We start from the raw sequence: 22,056 nt of genomic DNA on the forward strand, positions 1-22,056 counted from the left end.
GATAATAATAGAGAAATCATAACAATACCCCCGAGTTGTTTCATACTAATCATGCAATCCATCTGAACGAAGGACAGTTAAATCAACGCGAAAAGACTTTATATATTAAATCAGTTAAAAACACCTTTTATACATGAAAAATGGGTGTTTTTTCTTTCACGCGTTCAGCTTACAGTCTTTGTGTAAGCCGCAAGTTCTATTTACTTCTTAATTAAACATGTTAAACACTTTAATTCTGTAAACACAACACGCATTTCATAAAGAAATACAATCATGTTTTCTACAGGTGTTAAGCATATTGGCAGTTTGCTGAGAAAATAGTGCATCGTGCACTAACCTTAAAGACCGTTCTACAGCTTCTATTTTTTTAAAAACATTTAGAAAAATTTTAATCTATACAAATACCACAAACTTTTCTTGAATATGACGTTTACATTGGTGTTTTTATGAATTTTTCACTTAAGCTTATGGGGGAGTGTCAGCTGTCAGCCCCCCCCCCCCCAAGGATAGACTGACAAAGCAATTGGGAAGTGTTAACTATCCAGCCATTGCAAAGGGTTCAACTGCAGCAGCCACAAATAAATAAAAAATAAACTTTTTATTCTCCTGATGGTAACTGTAACAAATTGTCACGTTTCACATCCTTGCATAACAATCATGACATCCTTATCCAATCAAAGATTTGATGTTTTTTTTATTTTTAAACTGTGAACTTGACATGCAGGTGTGAAATAGAGTCAACAGCTTCAGATTTAAATGTTATTAACAATATGCTCCATGTCGCATTAACATTGGAATGTTCTTACATGTGTAAAAAGATACACAATGTGTCTCCTCTATAACTCTTCAGTTTACAGAGAAATTCCGCCAGAGCCACACAACATTGTCCAATAATACTCTTCTTGTGTCTGATTTCCAGGGAGTAACCCTGTTACAAAAGGGAACAGTGCATTGGTCCCTGACTGTGGTTTAACAGTACAGTACATACGATGTCTGGTGGAGTTTCAGCATTCACTTTTCTGCAATCTGTACAGAACCATGACGGCTCATGAATGTTTGGTACCACTAAACAGGGGGGCTTCACAGACTTCCTTATTTGAACTCAGCTGCGCTCCAGTAAATAATGTACAGTTTATCACCTTCTGCAATGCTTCTGGTTTAGTAGGATTTGTTTGATAAGCACATTGTTTAATGGGGATGACATCTATATGTCTATATCACTGTACGACACAGGTTTGAGTCAGAGTGTCTGTTAATAAAACAGAGCGCTTTCCTATACATATAACTACTCCATGATTTCTTTATCCGTTTCAGCTAAATGAGGGGAATCAAATCAGTCAAAATCTCAGAGTGGCAATTGTAAAAATAACCCTACTTCCCCCCTTTGCTTAACTTAAAGAATTTCACGAAGAAATCCTTAATCACAAAACCATCACTTAATTTATTCAGATACCCAAATTCACCCCAGAGCCAATAACAAGCCATAATAGTGGACTAATTTTATGTATTCACTTTATAAAAAACAAACTGAAAGTAGTACTCCGATCGCACTTTGAACCATTGGGTGCAGTGCTTTGTCCATTACCAGTACAAGGACAATAAAAGTTTTTTAAAAAGAAACGGATGTCAAAATGTTTCCGAAATGTCCAGCTGTGATATTTTAGTTGCTCAGTTACATGATTTCATATTATATAACTATCAAGTGGTATTAAATAAATACAACTTTTTTTGTATAGATGACACTTTGCTAAAATTGATAAAAAACAATTACAATCTAATCTTTCCACATGTGATGCCATTTGGAAGTACAATACACTCCTGCTTTGTTTAACGATCGTATGAAAAATAAATCTTAATGGTGAGAAACCTATGCTTAAAGTTAGTTAAGGGACTTAGAAGACAAAGATAATGATTTACGTTGTTTAATTTAAAAAACTAATTGATAAATGCAGACGTGATTGGTGCCGTTCGCACTGCTCGCCACAGAAAGCTCAGGCTGTGCTGCCCCCCCCCCCACGGAGTGCAGTATTTTCACAGCCTCTGATTAGGAAAAAAAGACCAGCAGATCTGTCCTACATAACAGGAAGAGGAGAATGTGATTTTTTTTCTGTATGAAATGTGTGTTGCGTTTATGAAATTCAAGTATTTTAAACATTTAATTAAAATGTAAAAATCTTACAGCATACACAAAGATTCTAAGCTGATCACGAGGAAGAAAAATCACCAATTTTTCGTACATAAAAAGTGTTTTTTAACTAAACTAGTTTTTACAGCTTTTAAAGTCATGCAATGTTAGGCAAGGACACATCATTGTATCTTATTTTTTATTTCACTTTAAAATTGCCCATCGTGTTGATAGACTGTTCTCTGATTACTGGCAATTGTAAAAAATAACCATTCCCCCCTCCCTTGTTTAATAATGCTATGTGATTTCTGTGAAGAAATCTTAAACACAAAACCATCACGTATAATAGTGGACTATATTTATATATTCGGCTATCTGAGAAACAAACCGAAAGTAATGCTCTGATCGTGCTTTGAACCGCCTGGGTACAACTCGCTACACTGCAGTACTCATTACCACTACAAGGAAAATATATGTTTTTTTTTACAAAAAGAAACGAATGTCAAAATGTTTCCAAAACGTCTGCTTGTGATACTTTATCTGCTTAGTTATATTAATATGGAATCATGTAACTATCAAGTGGTGTTAAATCACCACAGTACAAATGTACTGTATTTCCAAGAATACAGTACGTATTCTTAGAAAAGGATAAAACATTATAACTTTTTATGAAGTACAGTATATAAGCTTAATAATGTTAGAACACGCACATTAAAACTAGAACCCACTGTAAGTTACTAAGTTAAAGACTTTGATGCATAAAATATTGATGCATTATTAATTTATTTATGAAGAAGGTCTCTCGGAAGGTTTCTCAGCAGTGACCGGTATTCGAAACAAGGCATTTTCTGGTGACAGCTCAAATGCTGTACGTTAAGCTTTATTAGCTCCACCTGGTGGTTTTACAAGGTACTTCCGGATACTATTATCCTATTTAAAAAAACATGCGTTATGTTGCGGTATGTTGCGCTACATCCACTGTGTTTTAATGCAGTGTACCTTGCTCATTTTGAATGGCTGGATTTGTATATCACTGTTTGATCTCTATTTGTAAATAAATGCATTGCCAGTAGAATTTAGAGATCGCATTATAAAACAAGGGTGCAAAGACAACATACAAAGTTATTGGCCTGGTGCTGGTGGGAAAGGTTTGTCCCAGGAGTGTGATTTTGGACAACTGTAGTGCTGCAACTGAGCATTCAGTTGTGAACGTCTTTCAAAAACAATGAAAGGAAAGCTTAGCTCACCAGAGCATGCAGTTTTGCTTTGGGATGCAGAAGCAAGGGAAATATATACTCATAATAGTCACAACATCATCATCAAATATCATCATCAACATCATTATTGTACATCTCTTAATTTAATTTCTTAATTTCAGAATTTGAAGCTACATATGTCAAATCTGATTGCATTTTGTATAAGGGAATTACATTCTGTTTTGTTAATGAATACTGTGTCTCATAAAACACTAATCATAATGTCAATGTATAAAACCAACATATATGTTTCACTTTATTGATTTATGCAAATAAATAAGAGTAATAAGAGTTTGATTCCACTATTAACAATATCTCTACACTGAATGAATTTCCATCATTATAAAATATTCCATTGAACATTAAGTAAAATCTAATTACACTGTAACCCATAAGTCTTTCACAACCAAGACTATCATGTTGGAAGTCATCTGCTATTTTAATATATTACTATTTTCTGGTAGAAGGCACGTTCAAATAAAGCATTCCTTCACAATTAAAGTAAAAGAGACTGACTCTTTACACTTAAATGCATATAATGTATGTGCAATCAACAGCAGGGAAAAATCCAGGGGCCCCAGAACTTTTATGAAAATTCTGCTTATTTACTATTGCTACTGTACCAGTGAGATTAGATAGGGAAACACAATGTGCCACATGTTATACAGTAAATCTGACTGTTAAACCTGTGAGTGGCAGCAACAGTCCACGTAAAAAGAAAGCTGTTTCAAAAGTGATATTCTCATTTCAGTCTCCCTCAGTATCTGCCTACACTTAACTGTACTATACATACTGTGCACATCCATACAGAGTGGGATGCATCTTATGCTCTTTGTAATATTCAGAAAATGGACATGGTCTTGGAAATCTCAAATGGACATCTCCCTCTTTTTTGCAATTTATATACTGTGAATGAATACCAACACAATTGTCTTAAACCTAATGAATGCATACATACTGTAGATATCCGACATACAGTGCCCTCCAAAGATTTGGAATAGCAAACAGTAAGTTTTGCTTTACAACTAAATAATTTGTATTTGTGATCATGTGATTACTATGAATGTTAAGTACAATATAAGAGAAGTTTTATTTTTTGAACGACTTTTCTTCTCCACATAATGAAGGGGACAGTTGTAATGACTTTTTTTGGGGGGGACTTTTGAGAAAGTGGTGTTTAGTGGCATTTAATCATTTTTACAAACTGTGCCGCAGGTGGAAAATGGTTGGAACTGTCGCCTTAAGAGTATGGTGTGTGGTGTATTGGAGCTGTGTGTGGTTGACAATCATATATGGCAAATAAAAATTAAATGTTTACTAAGCTAAATACTAAATGTTTACTATTTAATTTACCATCTGGCACTAAATATATAAAGTAAGAAACTACATTTCCCACTGTCCTACACATTCAGTCATTTAATCAGAGTGACTAATGTCAGAGCTATATTGTGTAATGTACACATGGGAAGAAAAGCTATTATTTTGAAAAGTACACTGTGATGTAGTTGGGTGTGCAGTATTACTATATAGGTACAGTCTTAGTGTTTTCACATTGAAAACAATTTGCAGCTGCTGTGTTGATTTAGGCTATGTTTCATTGAATCCGTGTGTGCACACTCATGCAGAAATATGTATTTTTCATAAATTTTTGGCTTTTTGATTTTGTAGAATCTTGATTCTTTATTTTGAATCAATTAATTCCCTCCTGATACTACAAATATCAGAATCCCATGACAGCAGACAACCAAACAACAGTATGTAATAAAAAACAATTTATTTTAGACAAATAGGATTATAAGTAACATCATTGATATTTTGGTAACATGGTTGACAACAGTAATAGTTTATTTTAAATTAATTAAAACTAATTAATGTAATTCAATTCTGAAATGTACAATAATTGTTTTTAGGAAAAACTAAATTTTCACATTTGATGGAATATGTAATTAAGAACTTAATTAATCAGAAACGGAACAGATAATTCTAAAATAATACCTGTCTTTTTTCAGCTTACAAAACTAAACCGTAATAAACTGTAAAACCTCCTTGGTTCTACACAGCCTTTGTGGTTTATAAGTACTTATACTTATGTCTGTTCAATCATATATTATTTATTGTTTTTGAACCTTGCAAGTGTTCACTGGAAATGTAGTTAAAATGAGCACATCAAAACTTTTTTCTCTCTCTTGATCTGAACTTATATGGCATCTTTTTGGACTGTTAATTGACCAATGATCATTGACCCAGAACTTAATTAACTAAGGTAAACCAAGTTCAACTTTATGATTGCTTTGATCATGGGATCTGGAACCCCCTAAATCTCAGCAAACATCTCCTTTGCATTGACGCTGGAAATGTTTACACTTAAGGTGTTACACACTTTATCTGGACTCTTAGAGACACTTCCTAGTCACCATAGGTGTAACATTATATTTTCATTAAACATGAATATTACACTAAGAAAAAAAACATTACATGGAGCTACTGTCTCAGTAATATCTAACGTAACACAAGTGCCATCCATCATTCTGCTTTGAGCCTTGAAGTGCTGAAAGTGCCATGCTGAACAGACTTGAAGTATGTGCACTTTCTGCTGGCCTGAATTTTAATGTGCATTCTAGATGGCTGCTTCTATATGCTTATGTTCATGTTAGTACAAAATCCTACACTATGTACAACCTAGTGATTTTAAGTGATCATAAAGTAATGCAACACATCTTCTTTATGTAAATGTCAGTGTAAAAAAATATCCAATTAACAAAATATCTATTTAACATGTAACAGCATGAAGTTTGTGACACACTGAGGTCATCAAACTCTTTGTGTAATCATCTGAAATAGTTTGCTGCTGCAGAGTTTCTGCCTGTTGTTGAGATGTTCCGACTGAATGATTTCAGAATTTTATAGAAGCATTTTGCTAGAGCAGTGGTTCTCAAACTATGGTACGCGTACCACTCGTGGAACATGGAGTGCTGCCAGGTGGTATGCCATATGACCCTGGAACTTTGTTGTGTGCACTGAAAAATCGGGATGGGTTTTCATATTTTCTATTTTAATACGTGTCGAATACGCAGCCCACGTACTACGATACAGCGCACACTAATACTTGAGTGGACACAAGAGCTACTATGTAATTCTATACCATAGCATAGAAATGCGTGCTATGAACTTAAGTGACCAATTGTATTTAAAAAAATATTATCTCCAGCAAATAAGGAGGTAGGAGAATGTGTGTGATTTTGGAACAATGCCAATGTTGAAAACACAGGAATGCATAGAAATGCGTACTACGAACGCTGGCAATCTTGTGAGCACAGGAAAGCGTGATAGAAAACACAAAAATATTTAAGAACTCTTCTAGGTTAATTTGAGAAAAATACACAGAGCGTCTCTGTGTTTCGCTCCCATGCACATTAAATAAAAACTTCTTTTAACTTCCGAGATAGACTCCTGAAATGGAAATGGGGAAAAATGCAAGCTTGTGGATTACTAAAGCAGGTAAGCCCCACACTATTTTTGAAGAACCTTATTTACCGTTCGCAAAAGAGCTGACACGCATTATGTGTGAAGATAAAGCTGCTAAACAGCTCGACCTGCTGCCCCCTCTGAAAGACAGTCACTCATAGAATTATCGATATGGCGGATGATATCAAAAGTATGCTGATAGAGCCCATTAAGATGAGCAGATGCTTTTACACTGCAATTAGATGAGTCTGTACATGCCGTCGAATCGGCCAATTTGCTCGTTAACGTTAGATACGAGTTTGAGGGTACGTCCAATGAGGACTTTCTGTTCTGTAAGCCGCTACCAACAGGAATTACAGGAGAGCACATATTTCAGCTTCTGAATGATTTTATCGAAGAGAATGGCATCAACTGGATAAAATGCGTCGGAGTTTGTACAGACAGTGCTAGAGCAATGACAAGCCGACAGCTGTGTAGTTGCACAAATTAGAGAGGTTGCTCCAAAAATGAATGGACGCATTGCAACATCCACTGCGAGACCTTTGCCGTCAAGAAAATGTCTGACGATTTAAAATCTATTAGACTCTGTTGTGAATTGTATCAAGGCTCGAAAAATGAATTCACATCTGCTTTGCTCGACTAAACAGGCTCACCCCTCTCACCGAAATGGTGCTTTTTTATTGTTTATTTTTAATTGTTGTTGTTCCTGTTTTTTTTCTGTAAAGCGCTTTGAGAAGCCACCTTTAAAGGCGCTATATCAAACAAAGTTTATTATAATAATATTTATTATATGTGTATGTGAGTGTGTGCCCGCGCGCTCATGTTGGTCATTGAGAATTCCTCGGGTTCCTATGAGAAGATGACTTGTAGGTGGTACTTGGATGCTTTGGTTTGATAAGGGGTGGTACTTGGTCCAAAAAGTTTGAGAACCACTGTGCTAGAGCATTCAGTAGAAACAGTGTCCATGCATCATGTAGTTCCTATTTCAAATACATATTTCACACTCTGAAATGCTATACTTATACCTATGGCCAATTGAAATCAATCGGTTGAACAAAAGTATGTCTAATATGTAAAGTCTAATATGATCAAATGCATGTTTGAAATTACCCGAAACTAAAAAGGATATTATGCGATACTTATCAGTGGAAGTATTTCTCATTTTTTATTGACCTCATGATCGCAAATTGCTTGACTAGAAATAATACTGTAACTAACATTATGACATTGATGTCCCAATAGATTTGGAGGGAACTGTATATGTGTAATTGTATTTCATTGGGACTGCAACATTCTCAGAGTACACAGCTGGTAAGTCATGGCAGTGTACATAAGTAAATGAAGATGGATTTAAAGTGGCAAGCGAGGTTAGTAATGGAAAAGCAATGCTTACTGGTTCATTTCCCAGTCTTTGCATTATACCGAACATACAAGAAGTCAAAATGAACTAATGGCTTAATGTGAAAAGTATCAAGAGTATAACAGCTCTTTTGCTTATTGTAAAAATACATTTCAAACAGAACCTTCTTATATGACATGTCCACAAAAGACCAAATACAGACAGGTCTTTAGAAATGCATCTTGCAACGCCTTGAAACCCTGCGGGTCTATCATAAGGCAAGCTTTAGTGATTGCTTTTATTAACGCTGCCATTTTTGGCATGCAATTTACTTAATCGGCACTGTATAGACAGAAGAAGCCTTACAGTGCCCGTAAGGGGTACTTATTTATTAGCACGTCATTTCTTTTTAAGTGTAGAGCAGCATAAGTCAATTTGCAATCAACTTGGAATTGACTTTTTCCTACAATAGTGGCTTTTCCCTCTTTGTCCCTTTTTAATTCCGATGTAGGTCATTTTACATTCATTACCAGAAATGTACAGCTTCTAATGTAATTTTGAGAAAAGAGAAAAAAAACAGTGTAGCCCCAACAAGAAAATTCTAAAGAAACGAGACAAAGAGTTATAGATTAAATCCAATAATAGAGACAAGAAAACTCAATATTGATCTGGAGAGCATGATGTTAACATTTTCAGTCACATTTAGAAATTTAGCCTGAGATCATATTGATCCATGTCATTTCCAACTTTCAGCTATTATTGTGGATTGAGGATTTATTTAATCCAAGCTGAAGGACTCCCGACATCATGTCCTGGAAATATAGATAAACTAATTCAACTCACTTGGATTTCCGTTGTCAAAGCAAGAGTCACATTCATGTGACAGTTCTTGCAAGGTGGTTGCAGCATATAAAATGGTTGACAGAATATTGACATGGCTTTGCAATATTTCAGGTATGAGAACATTTAGCATGAAACCTATTCTACAAGCAGTGATTTTAAAATAACCAGATGATTACAGAGAGCAATGCACACTCAGAAACTCAATAATCTCAGTAAACCCTGAGTACATCAGCTTTTCAACGTTCAACTATGAAAACATTATCATTAGAAACCTTCTCAGATTTCTTCTAAGTAAACAACTGTGACAAAAAACATGCAGTGTTATTTGTGCTAAAAACTGATCTAGGCATATTAATTTAAAAATTATGTTTTGTAGCATAAATCCCAAAATCTAGTTTCAAACAAAAAATGGGGATGAATAGCCTACAGTTTTGAATCTGTAAATTTTACAGTAAAAAGAAAATAACATTTTTTTCAGATTATTAGACTGTTATATTTTTATAATATTATATATTATAAAACAATTTCACAACATATTTAAGAGAAAAAGAATAATTATTAAAAGTTTTCAATTTAAAAGTTGGAGGGCTGTTTACAACCTATGACGTTATACCATTATACCATAGGTCATATATGCAATTAATTTGAGAAAGCAATGATTATTATTAAATGTATTCCTACTGAGCTTTAACTGAGCTGGCCACTGGAGAAAAGAACATGTTTTCATGTTTTAAAAGACAGATGTATACATATAAGGCATCTACATTATTTGCATTAAATTACAACAATTGTGTGCTTATAAATATATTTAATAAAAACATAAATAACATTTAAAAAAGTAAGAAGTTATTAATTTTTTTCTGTTTGGGGAATTATGATCTTTCCAGTCAAGTTATCATATATTAACAGAAGCATGAAGTGAGTATTACAAATAAGACAATAGCTGTTAATTTTAGAATAAGGACATTCAGGTGTGAAGCACCTAGAATATATACTGTATCTCAGAAAGAGCATAGAAGAGAAATGTATGTCAGTTTATTCAGCATACTGTGGAACCTAAAATAATGTGCTTTTTAAGTAATCTTTCAACTCCCACTAGAAAATAAATAATCAAACTTTGAGACAACATGGAGTTTATCCTTGGAGCTTGCAGAGATTATATGCAACAAACTAGCAATTAGCAAATAACTGAATTTTAAAGAAACATCAATGTTCACAATGTGAGGAGTACCCTGGCAGGCATTCTGATATCCTTCAGGTACAGTATGTAGCCTAAACACTTCCTTACTGAAAGTTCTATCAGCTGACAGACTGCCTTGAAGTGCCTCAGTATGGACTGGGTGGGCAGTGGGATGCTAATTGTGGTGAACAGTAAAGTCAGAAGATGGCAATATCAACATCAAATATAGTTCTCAATGTAAATGTCAAATAATTTATCTAAAATGAAATATATGTACAGGTCACAATAGTTACAACAGTCATCATAATAATCTTTATTTTCTATACTGCCCCTAAAAGCAGTCATCTCAAAGTTTCATGACATTATATGATTTATGTGCATTGTTAAATGATACAAAAGCTGTATCTGTGATTTGAACAAATGACCTTCTAGTTGCAAATACCCTAACCTTTTCCAGTAATACCCAGATATACATACTGTAACATGCCTTTTAAGTGCTCTTAACAACTGTGATAGGTAACTTCAACCTACAGGCATTCAAAATAAAAGTTATTAATATCTTCAGCCAAGTCTTTACCCTTAGAGTAAAAAAGTAAAATAACATATAGACTGTTATGTATTGTAACGCTTACGGCCGACAGGCACTGTGTAAGAGCCGGCATACCAGGGCAGGTGACGTCACCGCCCTTCCCTGTGATAGCAGGACCACAGCTACTGGGCTGTGGAGAGATCTCTCTTTAGCTCACGGGGCTAGGTCGCTGCAGAGAGACGCGGAAGTCCCGGGTTCGAGCCCCGGACAGTGTGGGGCCGACCTGATGCGGCAAGGGCGCCCGCCTGAGCCCCCGTTGCGTTACAGTATTCTGGTTTATCAGCGGTAGAGTAATGCCCACAACAGACTCTGGAAGCAAAGGTTCTACTGTATACTATTGTCATACACTAAATCTATTATGTTAAACTGAGCATCAGTAAAGGCATTGGTTAAGGTAAAAAAATGAATTTTATGACAAGGCACTCATAAAACAAAACTTGTAAGACTAAAGTTAATCTCTGAGATATTGTAACAGGTCAGCATAAAACTCACAAGATTCCAGACATGTGACATGGGAAAATTGCAGCCACTAGATCCCCTCCTTACCCTTACTCACTCAAACACTTCCAATGACATGATAAAGTCACAAAGTAATACAACCTTATGCACAGGAATCATAACCCCTGAAGATCAACACATGGCACACAGAAGTAAGGAAGAATAGTAAGTTGAAAGTCCAATTTCCCAATCTAAGAACAAAGTCCCCTAGGGGAGTGCAGGGCTGGGGCAAATCAAAGGGAGAGGTTCATTGAATCAACTACAATGACCCTAAGACCCCCCCCCAACACAGCCCCACTATCAACTTAACTATGCCATATTTAACAAAATAGTTACTGCCAACGTCAAGGACTTAGCTGTATAAACTACAATGCACATGTTATGGACAGTGATACAGAGTGATATGCAGAGTGGTGGCACTGTGGTTAAGGATCTGCACCTGTGGCTGGAAAGTTGCAAGTTCAAATCCTGCGGCTGGCAGAGGAATCCTACTCCGTTGGGCCCCTGAGCAAGGCCCTTAACCCCAACTGCTCCAGGGGCACTGTACAATGGCTGACCCTGTGCTCTGTCCCCAAGCTTCTCTCCCTGTCAGTGTATCTGTGTCTCATGGAGAGCAAGCTGAGGTATGCGAAAAGACATATTCCTAATGCAAGAAATTGTATATGGCTAATAAAGTGATCTAATTTTGATAGCACAGCCCTCTTAGGACCACATTCCTCAGAAGCCTCTGAGGGAATAGGAGCTGCTGCTCTCAGTCACCTGACCAGTTGTTCAAAGTCAATTGATCAGGAGATTGTTTATAAAGAAGGAAGTAGAGGCTTCCTGTGCCAGTCTGCTGGAGTGATGTCTGCTCTCTGAAGGGCAGAAGGCAGAACTTTTTGGTGAGCCCTTCACAGGAGGCAGAAGGACTGCAGACCACTCCATAGACCAAGTAATTCTGTGAGTTCTGGGAAACTGAAATGTGAATTTTGAACATTTGGAAGTTTTGAGAAGAGTCTCAGTGGAGATGGGTGAATTGTTTGTTTGAGGCTGGTAAGCAGTTTATCTGCTCAGCTGTGCTAGTGAGGGACTTTTAGAAGACGTTTGGACAGGAGCTCAAAGATGAGCTTAGGCTTTTGTTTGGCTGATTTTGGTTTGTGATGTTGCCTTTAATTCCCTGCATGATACTGAAGTTTTTTAATGTTACAGCTGTGTTTGGAGTATCTTTTGGCACTTATTTTCAAGATCCTGTTATAGCAAACCCAATGGGCTGTCACAGCATATTTAATTTAAAAAATCAAGGATCACAGCACTAATGAGTGGAAATGAAAAGCAGAATAGCTAAATAACACAGTAAAGACTATTTTGTAGTTGGATACACTTATGAGTTAGACTGATTACAATTATGCTTGTGTTTTGATAACTGCTTGAAATAAAAATGTAGCGCACAAATTGCTGTTGGGTGTACAACACAGTAATTTAATTGTACTTGTTTTTTCATGGAAATGACAAGAGCTAGAATTTTGATAAGTGTCTTTAACTATACACATTTTATTACTATTCATGTGATGTGTCATCCCCAAGATAATTTTTTTAACTTTGCACCCAAAGAAGGCTCCACAGCCAAAAAGTTGTTCCTTTTCTTCTCTTTTCAGCACGGAATAAAGCTATAATTTATTTAACTTGCCATGTTAATGTTTCATGATGTATCACTGTATAGAGACAGGACTTAATAATTTGTTACATGTTTGATATCTCGTGGCATGTACAGTATCTACATATTTGCATATACAATTGTTGCTAGCCTTGTAAGAAAAGTCATGGCACATCACTGTGTCCAAAATCTTGATGTTGCAGCGCAGAGCCTCTCATAGTGCTGGACCCAGGGCAGTTGCCCTGGTTTGCCGTACCCAGGGATGGCTCTGAGAGTACCAGATAATGGCCCAGCTTCTTGTGCTCCACAAAACACAGCATTGCCCAACAACACACGCTGTATTGGTAAAAATATCATGCTTATTGATTTAAAACATAAGCACAGCTTCATAATGTACACAAACTTTGTCAAACAGTTTAAGGACAAGACAATGCTTGTTTAATATTTTAAAAAAAAACATTTTTTTTTATTGAACAAAGAGTTCAATTTCTGTAGGTAAATCTAAACTTTTGCAAAACAATATTAAGTAAGATATACAGTACATCCACACAACCAAAAAAAAGGCCTTCTCCATTCTATATGGAGCACAAGAACTCCATATTCTCCATCTTGCAACTAAAAAGAAATTGTGCTTTGTGGTTGCTTTCTGCCAACTAAAACCATAAGCATCTCTAAATGCATACAGGAAATGGCAGCTTTATAACACCATTGCTCAAAAACTGAATACATCAGTGTTTCCTAGTCATGGTCCTGGATTGGCGCTTCAACAAATTATTTGATTTTAAATTCCTTACTTCAACAAATTACTTGATTTTAACAGTTTACTTCACTAGTTTACTTACTCTCACTTTCAGAAATAAACTCTTATTATTTGTATAATGTATAACTCTTCTCTTATTATGTGTCCACACAACTCCTAATTGGTTATCAATAGTGATCTACAGAAATTGAAACAATGTCCCTACAGTGAAAATGTTCTGACACCTAACAAGTGGCACAGGGTTAATGCCAATTTCTTACCTGATCGTACTGTTTAAGACCTGAAACCATAAAAAATCAATTAAAGGTTCAATATGCTTAATTAAGGAAGAGCTCAATTTTAATGAAAACAAAAAAACAAAGGGAAACCCAAGACTCAGACTTGAATACATGAATACCATTACAGTTCCAGAAGTTGGTTCATTCAAAAGCTGTGATAATTAAAAGTTTAATACACAATTATTGAAAAGGCATAGCCTTCAGTAAAATGGAGGATGCAGTCTCGACAACTGTATGTCCTTGGCAAACTAAAAAAAGGATCATCAACAGCAAGTGCTTCCAATTCACTTATTCTTTTTGTTTGACAGAGAGAGATTGTGCTTAACAGAAAGAACAAGAACTGAAGGTCCTGGATTGTAAAATACTTTTCTTGCATGAGAATGAAAAACATTTTAAAAGGTTGAAACGTATAGACCCAGGAATCAATCAAAATGTTTACATTTTTTGGGCTCAGTTGAAGTTCTTGCTAATATTTTCACATCTATAATCCAGTAGAGTTTATTTTAAATATAAATTATTTTTTTATCAAAGTTTCAAAATACTTGACAAATATCACTCACATCATGATTCACATACACAACTGCTTAAAGAATCTTGTGGCAAATGATCACAACTTTCAGTGATCTGACAACTAATTTCTTATCCAATGTATGTAAAATAAAGTGAAATTATAGAGTGAATATATTTGTATATTATTATCTTACATATTTCATCATAAGAGTAAGCACCATTATTTTTTCTGGCAAAGGTAAATATAAACCATAATAAAAACAGTGATGTTTAATATTTTTTACTTTCAAGACAAGAGAAGGCCTTGGTTCAACAATAATTCTCACAGGATTTTCACATAATGATCTTTAAAGAAGAGAACAGACTTATACTGTAGTCTCTGGTGCATTTGCCTCAGAGATATCACACTAGTATCCAAAGTATTTTAAGTATTAAACCATTTAGTTGTATGCATGTAATATTATCATAACATCCACTGCATTGTGTTAATTTAAGGGTTTGTAATTACAACACAAATAATAAATATCAAAACAACATACAAAAGGCAAATTAACAAGCAGACAATTCCTCTAGTCCTCTAGCTTTAATTATCTGAAGTCTTATAGTATAATAATAATAAACTTTATTTTATATAGCGCCTTTAAAGGTGGCTTCTCAAAGCGCTTTACAGAATGACAACAACAATAAATAAAAAGAAAACACAAGATAAAACACAATTACAATATACAGAGGAGACTGTGGATGGTGGTACTAAGAAAAGCAGAAGGGTGAAGATTGAAACCAGTTAAGTAAAGGCTTTTCTAAAGAAGAGGGTTTTGAGTCTGGATTTGAAGGAGTTTAGAGAAGGTGACTCTCTGATATCCTTGGGGAGAGAGTTCCAGAGCTTGGGGGCATAACAGGAGAAGGCCCTGTCACCCATACAATGTATACAGGCTTGGGGGACAGTAAGGAGACCAGAATTAGAAGAGCGAAGGTTGCGAGGTGGGGAGTAGGGCGATAATAGTTCAGACATGTACTGAGGTGCCAAGCCATGCAGAGCCTTATAGGTGAGCATGAGGATTTTAAAGTCTACATGGAATTTGAGCAGAAGCCAGCGCAAGGACTCCAGGATAGGAGTAATGTGATCATTTGCACTAGACCTGGTCAGGATTCTGGCTGCTGAATTTTGGACATACTGCAGTTTGTTCAAAGTAGATTTAGATTTAAAATGCATACAAATAAAAGTAGTGTACTTTCTCAAAGCAAATGTGTACTGTAATGAATATCCAGAAGACACTAACTTCCATTAAAACAACGTAATAAACTAACACATGATCAAAAACACAAACACCTGATAATACCACACATTTCATCATCACACTTTGTGAGTCCACAGTTATACTCTACCATCTGATTGAAACATGTAGTGTAACTGTTTCACACTATTCACCAAATCAAAGTAACAACTTGGATGATCTTTGCACCACTGAAGGCAGTGGTGAGAAGAAGCTTTTTGACAGAGCTGCCTGATCATAAGGCTGCTCATCTGCAGGTTTTCATAGAAAATAATGTGTAAAGTGCGCCAAAGATAGCCTTTCTGTTCCCCTATGACACATCAAAGATTTCTGTATGTTTCTCCAAAATTAGAGCATCTGTTCTGTTTTTACTGTCCTTTTCACTGTGTATCTGCTGTTCATGTTTCTTTGAGTTTGACTACAAGTATGACAATTTGGATCAGTATAGCCTTTCCTGGTCTGAGTATGTGATACTAATTTCACTGCATAAATTGATTTCACAGTAAAAATTGGTGTCAGATATAGGTATCAAGAGAAAGTCAAATTTTAAAGACATTGTAATTCCAGCCCCAAATATTTTTCAGTTATTCTACCAAATAGAGCCTGGATTGTATTCTGCTAGTGAGGTTCTTCTTTGTAACACAACTCCACTAAATGACAAAATACTGGAATCTACAATATTGGTATATTAACTAAAATATCTGCTGATTGCATGAGAATTCTTTGTTGGGGATATTATCTGATATAGTACATGCCACAGCTATAATTTACCACTTGTCTTTATAATCCTCATACCAAGGCTGGTTGAGCTAATCTATGACATTGTTCTCTATTTATTTTTGAGATAAAGGCAGGCTTTGTCAGATAAAAACAGTGGTTTGTCTCACAACATGCACAGAATTGTAACATATTGTAACATCATGGTAGATGAGAAATTCCCAACCATTTTCTGTATTAGCAGTAATGAGTACTTGTAGATACATTAGTTCAATCCTAAATATGCCTGATTTGTACTCAAAAGGAAATCGTGAGAATGTTTTATCAATGACCATAATTGTTCTTTGGCAATTTCATTAGAAAAATATTTTTTAAATTTGGAGCAATAATGTTTTAACATGCATTTGTCTGTGTAATTTTCAGCTAACAGTAATGTTTAATTTAGAAATTACGCCAGATGCCAGAAAAAAAATATCTATTTTATAAATATTGAAGAAAGATATACAGGTAAGATGTGCAAAAGGGGTTAACTGATTTCTTTCTGCACAAAGACTTCTTTTGGTACAATACATTCCATGCTTAAGCACTTTTGAGTTATGGCAGGGACAGGAGTCAACTGATAAGAAATTCCAAGTACGAGCTAGAGACTCCCTAACCATGGGAAGAGGAGACCAACCATTCAAAGTGTTCAAGATCTGGAGAATGTCCGAACACAGGTGACCTCCCACCATTACCATAGTAACAATTTGCGTCAGAAACGTCTGAAGTTTGCTATATAAACTGGAGCTTTGTACTGTACCTATATCTCTGAACAATTCTTTCATCTTATTGTTCCTTGCATGCAATAAACTCACTTGTTTAAACTTAATCTCGGGGTCCAGAACTAATTTGTCTTATACAACAATATAGATGTATAAAATAAAGAATATCAAATAATGTACAGTATATTACCTGAAAAAAAATTGACAATTGTTTATTGCATGTTGCTATTTGCAAACAAAAATAGAATTTGTTCCTACTGTTTCTTAATGCTGTATATGGATGCTAACCCCCTATAGTTGTTGAGTTTATGCAACATTTCTTTCTAATTTTTGCAAAGATTCCACTTTCTTTAGAATGGATAATGCATTATGATTCCTCTTACCACTGTAGGAGGTGACTGTATCTGTAGGTTGCTTAGATATTACTGTGAATTCAATCACAGTGCAGTGAATAGCAGTAACATAGATCACTTGACTTGTCTTTGGTTAACTAAGCAGCAGGAAGCAAATTATACTGTTGCTTTGTCTGATTTTGAAATTACAGTATGTCTCCCCTCCAACTGTGCTGGAATAAACTAATATCTTATGGGAAAATTGGGGATAGAGGAATGAGGTTGTGAAAAATTCCCTGTTAGCACTATAAATCAGGCATTTTTTTACATTGTTAATATAATGGTATTAAAAAGTTCAATAAAAATAAATGAATATGAAGAATGTGAATATGAGCATATAAGAGTATATTGGATAAAAATGTCATAATATATCAAAATGAATCATCCCCAGTGTTTTATTTACCAACAGATGGGCAAAAAATGAATAGAATGTAATAATGTAATAATAGAATATGAAAGCAAAAAATAAAAATCTAAAATCCTCTTTGTTTTATTTACTTAATTGTAAAGATAAATCAGTAATAAATGCACTCACTCATTTAATCATCACTTACTCAATTATCTGCTCAGTGACTTCGAGAAAACTGCAGATGACCTAGATGACCTATAGATCTAAAACTATAATTTTCTCCATTAAAGTAATCACTTTCCTAATTATTAACTTTCAATATCATAACTAGTTAACACTTTCACATTTAGCAGACAAAATACAGGAATGACACGCAACAAATCGTAAAAACAACACACAACAGTTAACAGTGTGGATTGGGATGCGAGGAGTGTCGCAATGCTGCCTGGAATGGCCTTTGGAGAGAAAAGACATTAGAAATACAACTAGATTTTTAGAAGCCATTTCAGGGATCAATCGCACTGTAGTGAAACTTCCACTTTCAGGTCGCTTTTTTATGCATTATGTGAAAACAGTGCTGGCGGAATCCGTGTTGGGTGGCTGGAATTACTGTTTTATCATTTTGTTGATGCCTTCGTCTAAGCTGACTTACAATTTCACTGATTTAGAATTGTCATTTGATTTACAATTTCAAAATGTTAAATATTGTTCTACATAAACTATTGTTACAGCTTTGGGTGACTTGAGAAGTATATCTTAGCTTTTAGATAAAGTTTGTGACACTGAGAAGAGTAAACACTTCTAACTAAGCAGAGAGGACGTTTTCTGAGGTCTGGTGGGATCCCTTGAGCAGAAACAGGGTAGAGAAGAGAAGCAGGAGAAAGAAGCAAGGAGAGCAAGGAGAGCAAGGAGAGGAGAGAGGTGTCCGGAGCAGCTGGGACTAGAAGCTTACGCCAGACGAGAGCTATTACTGTACTTCATGATCATCCAAACAAAACCTGACTGGAGCTAAGTATTTGAACCTTGTTAGAGAGAGCACGGTATTCTGTGTTTTTAGGGAACTTGGGTTTCCTGGTAACCCAGTTAGAAAAGTCTTTCCTGCTTAGTGTGTATTTTTATGGATAGGGATATAGGATCCCATTTATTTTGTGGCATCCAGGGTGCAGAGAGAGAGATTTAACTGCAGGCTCCTTTTTTACTTAGTCAGAAGGCAGCTCATCTGTTATGTGGCCTCTGTAGGCATATTAAGAGTTTAGTGCTTAGTAGCAGTCTGGGGATTTCTGGGTGACCAGAATGTTAGGGCTCTGAAACGCCTTGTCTGTAAATACTGTATATAAAGTAACATGTTTTGTTGTGTGTTGTGTCATTGTTTTAAAATATCTGTCCAGCCCCATTTTTAATAATATAATGTAACTTGGTGTGTTACTGTATATGTTTTGTGTTTTATGTAATTTATCGTAATAAATATTTGTTTTAGCCAAGTGTGCCTGGATTATTACTCCTCTCAACAAAGCTGTGCCAGAAAATAAAGAATCCATGTCCCTCTGTACCAGCCGCTCGGGTATAAAAATCACTTACAAGTCGGGGCTTGACGAAACCGCTCGGACAATTCCTGATTTTCACCAGTTTCGTAACCCCCCAGTTTGTAACACTATTGTGTTAATATATTAATACTGTATTAGTTACTATGGCACTAATAATAAATTATACAATTATTAACACTTGATTGAACTTAAAATAAAGATTACAGTTCACATTATTTCAAACTGAATGTTCTTAAAGATGTCAGAATTTTGGACAATTTCAAAGTTAGGGACACCTGGATTTGAGATTGTGAACCTGTAATCCCATTGTGCTAATTTTTAAATGTATTTCTAATTTTTCATGATATGTCGTCAATAAATAAATAATTTAAATTAACTTGGGTGGAAAAAGTGATTGAGATATTCTGTCAATAAATATTATTCAGAAAGTACAAACTAGAAGGCCTATGAAATTCATTTTTATCTATTAAAATAGTACCATTTATAAATAAATGAAATGTTAGTTTCTTATTAGTTAAAGTAAAACAACTAATAGATTGTAAATTCAAAACAAATAAACATCAATCTATTTTCTCTCCGCTTTATCCAGTACAGGGTCAAAGGGTACACCGGAGCCTCAACAGGCACAAGGCAGGACACACCCTGGACAGGACCAGTATGTCTTTGGTCTGTTGGAGGAAACCCACACAAACACAGGCCGAACATGCAAACTCCACGCAGATTGCACCCCAGGAACTGAACCCACGGCCCCAGCCCTACAAGGCAGCAGTGCTAACCACTCTGCCACCATGCCACCCCAAAAAATATACAACATCTTCCATGAAAATCAAATAATAAAAGTAGGCAACAAACCCATTTGAGGTAAATGCATACTTAGCAGTGATACAGGTGCATCCACTGGTAGATTTCCTCCTTTGCAGTTCTGTCTCTGAGCCTGTGTCGGAGGGACTGGTTTGTAGGACTGGCCTGTAGCTCGATACATTGCCTGGACCCAAAGGACTCTGTCTTGGTCATCATCACTGGCAAAAACCACCATGTCACCTTCTTTCACTGCATTGAAAAAAGCTCTTCCACCAGTAAGACCTGTTTACAGAAAAAGCAAACATTCTTTCTGTACAAAATAAAGAAGAGACACATACAGCAAGTCTTCATGCTTACAAAAAGTGTTATTCCTCCATAATAAAGTTGGATTTGTACTTAGTAACTAATTTTAGAAAAGTAAAAGCTGGGTGTATGTTTCTGTTTTTCTGGATATTTAAATTTAATCATTCATTCATTATCTGACAGAAGCTTCTGTTTGAATCCTTTAATTCTATTTCATCTCACTCCATTGATTATTATACTTATACAAGCATGGGAAGCAGGTGATAAAGTGTTTCTGAAATCACTCCAGAATTTGTGGATCATACAAGAATACATTAAGTACAGAGCTAGGTTATTAGGCAATTATTTTATATATATACAGACACCGCCCTTCAGATTTATTCATATGCCAGAAGAAATAGGAAAAATATATAATTATTTATTATATGGGGCGGGGTGGTGAGGTGGCTCTGGCTAAGCATCTGCATCTGTGGCTGGAAGGTTGCCGGTTCGTATCCTGCAGCCGACAGAGGAATCCTACTCCGTTGGGCCCTTGAGCAAGGCCCTTAAACCCAACTGCTCCGGGGGCGCTGTATAAATGGCTTGCCCTGCACTCTGACCCCAAGCTTCTCCCCCTGTCTGTGTGTCTCAAGTTGGGGTATGTGAAAAGACAAATTCTTAATACAAGAAATTGTATATTACCAATACATTGATCTTATCTCTTATCTTAAAATACAAAGAGTTAAAGATTGGACAACGTTTTGTTTAAAAATCTAAAAATGTAATTCAATAATCTATTAAAGAGCATTGCACAGAAAAATCATCTTTGTCATAAGTAATTAAAGTTCAGAAAACAAAAAAATCACGTTTAGTTTCACCCCTGAAGTTAGTATTTTGTAAATACTTCTCTGATGTGGATTAAATTGACAAGACGCCTCCTGTAGTGTGCTGTGGGGTTCTGATACAGTATGTCTAAAGAAGGATTTTTGACCATTGCTCCAGGCAGAATTTCTCTATGTCCTTTAGACCCTTTGATTTTCCTTAGTGAACTGTCTTTCTCTGTTTGAATGATACAATGTTCAATTGGACTGAAGTCTGTAGATTCCTGATGACCAATAAAGAATATTTATTTGATATGCTATTAACTTCTTTATTGATCTGGATATGTGCTTTGGATCATTGACTTTGCTGGAATATCTATTTGGCCAAAATGTTCTGGTACGTGTTGGATTTCGTGATTTCCTCTATCCTAACAAGGACTTTTCAGAAACAAAAATATAATAATCCCACCCCCCAGCCATATTTCATATGAAATGTAAATTGAGTGTATTCTCAAAATGTATTTTACATTTTTGATACCAAACATAACACTGATAAGCATATCTGAAAACTAATTCTCATTTCATCCTGTCCATAAGACATGGTTCCAATGGTCATTCTGATGTACATTAGAACATAAG

General features: G+C 35.5%; 1 protein-coding gene across 1 annotated transcript in view; it reads right to left on the reverse strand.

The window, feature by feature from the left end:
• Window positions 1–22,056, reverse strand: part of cadps2 (calcium dependent secretion activator 2) — a 300,507-nt gene that overhangs the window by 96,397 nt on the left and 182,054 nt on the right. Inside the window, exon 11 of the mRNA XM_088922931.1 lies at window positions 20,387–20,596. Within this exon, the coding sequence (XP_088779057.1) occupies window positions 20,387–20,596 (210 nt within the window). The remainder of the gene's footprint in view (window positions 1–20,386; window positions 20,597–22,056) is intronic.

This window comes from Atractosteus spatula, chromosome 8, assembly GCF_055471065.1.
Source record: "Atractosteus spatula isolate fAtrSpa1 chromosome 8, fAtrSpa1.hap1, whole genome shotgun sequence".
NCBI classification, from domain to species: domain Eukaryota; kingdom Metazoa; phylum Chordata; class Actinopteri; order Semionotiformes; family Lepisosteidae; genus Atractosteus; species Atractosteus spatula.